The sequence below is a fragment of the Squalius cephalus genome (genome assembly GCF_949319135.1).
Source record: "Squalius cephalus genome assembly, chromosome: 1".
Taxonomy (NCBI): Eukaryota; Metazoa; Chordata; class Actinopteri; order Cypriniformes; family Leuciscidae; genus Squalius; species Squalius cephalus.
In genome coordinates, this window is record NC_137122.1 from 18,424,979 (window position 1) to 18,433,393 (window position 8,415).

Here is an 8,415-nt window from a genome sequence, read left to right on the forward strand (position 1 = left end):
CATCAATCGGATTGATTTCATTCCGATTGTGTCCATGTAAACGTAGCTAGTGTTTAGGACTAGAAGCGTGGAGAAGGGGTGGTGGAGGGATACTGCAAAAACTGTCAATGGAATGAGGTGAGACTGCTGAGTATATATACACCTCTTACCATTGATTGCTGAGTGCTCTCCACTTGTGTTAATTATCTGAACATGCTCCTCTCGAACCTTGTTAATAAAACATCATGTATTATTGATCAAATATTTTAATAGTTCTCTTGACAGAAACATGGGATTTGTGCCTATGATGTTTTAAAAGTAATAATTGGAAGATCTATGTTTGTCACGGAACGCACGACAGCGCCTCTTCCTGGTCTCACTAGGTCCCTCTCTCCTGCATACTAGGACTGCATTTCCCTCATCACCTCATTATGATTTCATCAGTTTCACCTGTGCACCCTCAGCTCCCCTTTATCTGGACTGTTCTGTTCTGTTCTCATTTGTGAAGTCTTGTTTTACCAAAACTCTGTCTCAGTTTGTATCCCTTGCTACTCAGTATTTTGACTTGATCTGGTGTATTTGAACTTGCACTCTGAACTAATTTGTGAACCTTTGCTGCCTGCCTCTGACCACTGCTTGTTTGACTACGATTCTGTATTGCCCTTGTCTTCTTTTGAGTTTGTTATCTTCTGTAATAAATATCTGCAAATGGATCCGACCGTCTCTGCCTCTCCGTCACAATGTTCCTCATTCATGGAGATTTTCAGGGACATGAATAATTCATAAAAACTCATCAAAATGATGGGAATATTTTAGGGCTCAGTTTATGCCCTTTAATTTTATAATCATATTTCTCTCTTTGAATTTTTACGTACTGAAAATGAAATTAAACTTTTTTTTTTCTTTCATTTCAGACCTGATGGAAGTGAAGGAGGAGAGTGAAGAACTGAGTGAAGTGAAGGAGGAGAGTGAAGAACTGAGTGAAGTGAAGGAGGAGAGTGAAGAACTGAGTAAAGTGAAGGAGGAGAGCGAAGAACTGAGTGAAGTAAAGGAGTTTGAAGAACTGAGTGAAGTGAAGGAGGAGAGTGAAGAACTGAGTGAAGTGAAGGAGGAGTGTGAAGAACTGAGTGAAGTGAAGGAGGAGTGTGAAGAACTGAGTGAAGTGAAGGAGGAGAGTGAAGAACTGAGTGAAGTGGAGGAGGAACATCATGTCAAACCTGGAGAAAAACCTTTGAGTCGCTCAAAGACTAAAAATACATTTTTAAGTTTCACAGCCAAACATAGTCTTGAGATTCACACGAAGATCCACACCAGAGAGAAGCCGTTCTCATGTGATCAGTGTGGAAAGAGTTTCTCAAGAAAAGATTATCTTAAAAGTCACATGAGAGTTCACACCGGAGAGAAGCCGTTCTCATGTGACCAGTGTGCAAAGAGTTTCACAAGCAAACAAAATCAGGAGATTCACATGAGAGTTCACACTGGAGAGAAGCCGTTCACATGTGATCAGTGTGGAAAGAGTTTCACAGCCAAACATAAGCTTGAGATTCACATGAGTGTTCACACTGGAGAGAACCCATTCACATGTGATCAATGTGGAAAAAGTTTATCAAACAAACAAAATCTTGAGCGTCACATGAGAGTTCACACTGGAGAGAAGTCGTTCTCATGTGATCAGTGTGGAAAGAGTTTCACATACAAACAAAATCGGGAGATTCACATGAAGATCCACACCGGAGAGAAGCTGTTGCACCAGAGAATTCACACTGGAGAAAAACCTTACAAGTGTTTACAGTGTGACAAGAGATTCAGTCAGTCACATCAACTGAAAACACATAAGATGATCCACACTGGAGAAAAGCCTTACAAGTGTTCACACTGCGACAAGAGATTCAGTCAGGCATCAAATCTGAAATCACATGAGAGGATCCACACTGGAGAGAAGCCACACACGTGTGATCAGTGTGGAAAGAGTTTCACATACAAACATGGTCTTGAGAGTCACATGAGAGTTCACACTGGAGAGAAGCCGTTCTCATGCAAGCAATGTGGGAAGATATTCGGCCGATCAACACACCTTAAAAGACACATGAGAGTTCACACCGGAGAGAAGCCGTTCTCATGTGACCAGTGTGGAAAGAGTTTCACAAGCAAACACAATCGGGAGATTCACATGAGAGTTCACACCGGAGAGAAGCCGTTCACAAGTGATCAATGTGGCAAGACGTTTCTTTTGGCATCAAACCTGAAGACACACCTGACAGTTCATACGAAGGAGAAGCCACATTTATGTTCTGAATGTGGAAAGAGATTTTCACAGCTGCAAAGTTTACAAAGACATCAGAAAACTCATACTGGTGTGAGAGAGTACATGTGCTTTGAGTGTGGGAAGACTTTTATTACAGCGAACGGTTTAAAACTGCACCAGAGAATTCACACTGGAGAAAAACCTTATAAGTGTTCACACTGTGTCAAGAGATTCAGTCAGCCATCAAATCTGAAATCACATGAGAGGATCCACACTGGAGAGAAGCCGCACACGTGTGATCAGTGTGGGAAGAGTTTCTCTATTAAAAGTCAGCTGAAGAGACACATGAAGATCCATGCAGTGGAGAAACCACATCACCTCAGTCTGAGATCACGGTAAGAAGTTCATCTTTATGTGCTGAGCAACAAAATCTCTTCTGTGTAAGTTAGTCAGTCAAATATCTCTTCTCCACCTATAGTTGGCGCTGTTTCACTGTGGCTGCTGTTGAATCATCCAGGTCGTGAATGAGGCCGACACCTGATGTAATTGTAAAGCGCTTGGTGTGTACAGTAGTAAATAGTTGCGCTATATAAATGCCTCATTCATTCATTAGTTTCTAAACAGCCACGATGAGAAACTGACATTTTGTTGTTTTATTGGCTTCTATTAACTCGTGTTCAACCCAACATAAATTTGTGATATATAAACAATCAGTCAGTTTTTGACGTGATTTGTCTGTTCCCTTTCAAAAACTACTATCGATGTTGTGCTGCTAAGCGCATTGAGAACATCTTTAATTGTGACTGGCTGTGAATATTGTGTGTAACACATCAATAGAATTGACCCGGAGGTAATATAGCCTCGGTCAATGACGTCATGTAAGATGCATATTAGACATTTCAAATTTGAATGGTGATAATGTTGGCATCCACAGCCAGACAATTTAGAGCCACCGTACAAGCGAACAACAAAATCCAGAATGGCATCTGACAAGTTGATACACTTCGTCTCGCAGCACAAAGTACTGTATGAAAAACAAAATGCGGATTACAAAGACAATGAAAAAACCTAGGCCTAAACCTCCCCTTTCAACCAGATCGAAATTTCGGATTGATTAAGGTGTGATTGAGCAGCCAATTCGATTACTAATCATGTATTATTTGGGTATAATAATTATTGGGTATTATTTGGCTGTTCTGTCTAGGGCTGCACGATATGAGGAAAAGCTGCGATGTGCGATAACATTGTTTAATATTGCGATGACGATATGACTTGCGATAAATATTCAAACGTGAATGTTAGCTATAGCTAACAACAATTCCTGTTTTTTTTTAGTTTTTTTTTAGTTTTTTTTTAAATAGACATTGTAAAATAGAATATACTGTTCCCATGTCTTAGTGCTTTAATAGGTTATTTGCGTGATAGGTCAAACGTTTATTACCTGCCTGGATTACTATTTAGCGCGAGTGAGTGAGCGAGGGACAGTGTGTGTGTGTGTGTGTGTGTGTGTGTGTGTGTGTGTGTGTGTGTGTGTGTGTGTGCGCGCGAGTGAGTGAGTGAGCGAGGGACAGTGTGTGTGTGTGTGTGTGTGTGCGCGCGACAAGAAACATGTCAGACTACACGTTGCTTTCCGACCAGTCATCGCGTGCCGTCACACGCACACATTCACTCGCAAACATTCACTCGCACACACAACACACACACTGTCCCTCGCTCGCTCACGCGCGAGGGACAGTGTGTGTGTTGTGTGTGCGAGTGAATGTTTGCGAGTGAATGTGTGCGTGTGACGGCACGCGATGACTGGTCGGAAAGCAACGTGTAGTCTGACATGTTTCTTGTCCATGACAGGACAAGATTTTAGGAGTCAAAATCGAGTAATCTGACACCGTGACTATCGTAACAGACACAAAAATCTTGTAATCTGAACCAGGTGTTCATCGTGTCAGGCTGTCTGTTGCGATGTTCATCGCGCGAGTTCATATCGCGATGACGATGAAAATTCGATGTATCGTTCAGCCCTAGTTCTGTCTACCCAACGCTTCCGCCTGCCATATGTGTGTGTGTCTGTGTGTGTCTCCATACCTTAGACATACTGCCAGTCTCTGTTCAGGATCGATTGGTTCACGGAAATTGGTCTTTTTTATTTATTTAATATGTGGCTCCAGTATCGCTAGCTAAGCATCAAACTGTTCCACTGACATTCTGAGGTAAATTTTGAATCGCTCGGGATCATTTTTGCAACTCCTTGATTCTCCTTCCTCTCGGCGCAATCTCAGGATTGGATGGACCCAATATTTCCTCTTTCTTTTTGTCTTTTTAAGAAGAAAGAGGGCAACAAAATCATCCTCACTGCTTGACGATTCATTTTGTATTTTTTGCGTTTTTTTTCTGCAAAGGTTTAATAAATACGCATCGGACTCAGTATGCAAGGTTTCTGTGCATGCCGAATTTTAAGGCTGATGAACACAAACGCATACGAAAATTTCGGACTCAGTGTGGAATGGCCTTTAGTCATTTTTACGTCCCTGTCGGGCTGGGTAATGGTCTTAAGTGGTCGTCCTGCCCAAGGGATCTGGGGAGCCATCATCTTGATTGGCAAAACAGTTGCCTCAAGTTAATGGAATATGTATTTCTGGCCCTGAAATACTTTCTCCTTCAGTTGAGAGGCTTTCATGTCTTAGTGCGGGGGGACAACACAGTGGCAGTCTCTTACATAAATCACCAGAGAGGTCTGCACTGGTCCAGATCAGCTGTTCAGATTACAAGAGCAATTGCATCATTTTTTTTCCGATGACACACACATGGCCCAAAATGCGCATGTATGCATTTCCTCCAGTTTCTATGCTCCCAGGAGTTCTAGCCAGGGTTTGCCATCAAGGGTCTTGCCTCTTACTGATAGCGCTGCATTGGCCGAACAGAGGGTGGTTCTTGGAGATAATATATCTCCTCGACGGCTCGCCATGGGCGATTCCGGAGAGGAGGGGCCTTCTGTCTCAGTTGGAGGGCACGATATTCCATCCCAGGCCCGACCTGTGGAACCTTAATATTTGGCCCCTGATGGGTACCAACTGAGGGATACTGGGCTTTCACCTGACGTTATTGAGACCATTCTAAATGCTAGGGCTTCCTTCCAGTAGAAAGAGTTATGCCAACAAATGGGGTGTCTTTGAAAGGTGGTGTGTTGTACATAATGCAGATCCGGTCAACTGCCAGATTGCTTCAGTTCTGGACTTCCTGCTGGAAATATTATCAACAGGCACATGCCCCGCCACTCTAAGGATTTATGTGGCCGACAGACGACTGAGGCCTCCCGTAAGAGCCAAGATCCCTTCATGGGACTTAGCTATAGTTCTAGAGGGTCTGGTTGAGACCCCCTTTGAAGCTCTAGAATCAGCGTCTGACAAACTTCTGACCCTAAAGATATTTTTTCTTATGGCTATAACTTCTTTAAAAAGAATCAGGGATATGTAGGCTCTGTCAGTCTCGCCATACTGCTTTGACTTTGCACCAGAAATAGTGAAAGTGATTTTTCATCCCCATCCTGACTACCTGCCTAAGGTTCCTTTCTTGACTGTACATCTGGTTACTCTTGAGACCTTCTGCCCTCTGCCGTTCACACCGCCGGATCAGGAGAGATCTCACAGACTGTGTCCAGTCCATGCTCTTCAGACCTACGTCCACTGCACTAGCCAGTGGCGTAAGTCAGAGCAACTGTTCGTCTGTTATGGGGGCCGTAACAAAGCGGCCGCCACCAAGCAGACCTTGTCACATTGGGGTCAGGGATGTTATTGCTCTTGCCTATGAGGTGTGCAGTTAAGCTTTGCCATTGGGTATAAGGGCTCACTCCACCAGGGCGGTCGCTTCCTCTAATGCTCTGGCACAACATGTTTGTGATGCGGCAGGCTGGTCCTCTCTGCACAAATATAATAAGATTTTATAGTTGGGATTTTCATGTCACTCCGGGCTCTCATGTCCTTGAGTCGACATCACAAGCTAATGTCTAGGCCCTTTTCCTAGAATCCTAATGTCTATGGCGAGATTTCCTAAATATCCTGACGATGCCGGCTCATCTATTTATAGCCTTGTGTTGCGGGTGCGCGCCGATGACGTCAACGACCGAGGCTATATTACCTCAGGCCAGGGTCAATTATGTTGAGGTGTTACACACAATATTCACAGCTGGTCACAATTAAAGACGTTCCCAATGCGCTAAGCAGCGCAGCATCTCGTTCCGCTTTTTTCAGAGAACAGGGTTACAGTCAAGTAACCCGGAACATTCAGAGCAATGCAAAATCACTCTCTGACAGTAGGAGGCTAGATGTAGGTGACAGTAGTCAAAACAAGCAGAAACAAAGCAGTATAAGCAGCGCTGTGCAACTTTCTCTTCCTGACATTACTTATTATGGTGAAGATAAAACGTCAAACAGTATTTTCATGTTTTCTAACAGCAGTTCATGTTTTTGTATTTGCTCTGGTGCTTATTAAGAATACAGAGACGAGAAGCTTCCAGATTCTTCCTCTGTTAAAGGAGAACTCCGGTCAATTTTAACATTGAGTTCATTTTTTTTGTAAATTTGGAGTGCTGTCAATACAGAGAACAACGACAAAAATCGGTGTTGCCTACACCATGTTATCCTCTTTTTAAAATTTGCCCCCTTTTGACTTCAATGGGGCAAGTTTTAAACCTGCTTTTAGCCTCTTAACATCTTTGATGTGTCATTACAAGTGCACAGCTAATGTGAGTGATTCCTTCAGAGTGATCACGGGTGAATCTGACTGTAGTAGATGTGAAAGATATTAATAAAAATTATGTTATTTCAGCCAGCGCACATACCTGTGCAAACAGGAAGAAAACAGGAAGAAAATACAGGTATACTGGCACTCTGAAGGAATCACTCACATTAGCTGTGCACTTGTAATGACACATCAGGGATGTTAAGAGGCTAACAGCAGGTTTAAAACTTGCCCCATTAAGGTCAACAGGGTGCAAATTTTACAAAGAGGATAACACGGTGTAGGCAACACCGATTTTTGTCGTTGTTCTCTGTACTGACAGCACTCCAAATTTACCAAAAAATTAGCTCAATGTTAAAATTGACCGGAGTTCTCCTTTAATGTTAGAAAGGTGTTGGAAATGATGTGATTGCTTACAGTTTACATGTCAAGCATGCACCATCTGGAGTTTCATGACCAAACTAGGGATTTATAACACAAATTATTTTAATGATATTAAAATAGATCATAATCGTGCACAGCAGTTGTTGACCAGATATGATGGGATTAAAATGACTATTGACCTCATCTGTGATCTTGACTTTGGGCTTCGCATTTCATTTCACATTTGTCTCTCATTTGAAATCCAACTTGATTTAATGTTTCTTTTAGACCTGATGGACGTGAAGAAGAAAGGAAAAACAGAAGCCAACAAATCTGTCTCCTGCCCTCAGTGTAAAAAACGCTTCACATCAAGAAGCTCCAGGCTGAAGATTCACATGAGAGTTCACACTGGGAAGAAGCGGCTTTCGCTCTGAAATCACATCAGCTTCTCATTATAAAGAGAGACCATTTAACTGTGGTCAGTGCGGTAAACAGTTTCGTTGGGCTTCAGACCTGAATAAACACCTGAAGATTCACACAAAGGAGAAGATTAATTTATAATATAACAGCAGAAAAGACCCGGCGGTGTGTGTTTCAGTGCAGGGAAGTCCTTCACTACAGACGATGAACTGAAAGACCACCAGAAAATGTATTTGCTTCAAAAAATTATTGATTAAACTCATTGCTCATTGTATCACCAACTCATTGTTATTGTACATTTTTATCAATACAGCTTTTAGAAACCTAATAAATGATATTTCACCACACACGACTGACATTGAATGAGATTGCTGTCTGTCTACATTATTAACTGTTTCACCCTTGATATGCAGCAGACATGTTCACAGGTCCCTAAATGCTAAGTCCAAGTCAAGTCTCAAGCCTTTTATCTATTTTAAACAATAGTTCTTTCAGCAAGTTATTGTAAATAACAGTGTTGTGAAATATCAAAACTGAGTTCTACTTAGAAAATGTCAAAGTATTATTTAAATCATTTATTTAATTTTTTTTCACAATAAAAAACTGATTACTTTCAAACTATATAACATTATACGATTTGGAATGCTTCTTGAAAGGACACCCCAGAAATTAGG

General features: G+C 41.9%; 1 protein-coding gene across 1 annotated transcript in view; it reads left to right on the top strand.

The window, feature by feature from the left end:
- LOC307164298 (uncharacterized protein) overlaps positions 1–8,102 on the top strand; it is a 138,722-nt gene extending 130,620 nt beyond the window's left edge. Inside the window, exons 3-4 of the mRNA XM_079880952.1 lie at positions 894–2,619; positions 7,610–8,102. Coding sequence (XP_079737078.1) covers positions 894–2,619; positions 7,610–7,676 — 1,793 coding nt within the window. The 3' untranslated portion in view covers positions 7,677–8,102. The remainder of the gene's footprint in view (positions 1–893; positions 2,620–7,609) is intronic.
- Positions 8,103–8,415: the final 313 nt, after the last annotated feature.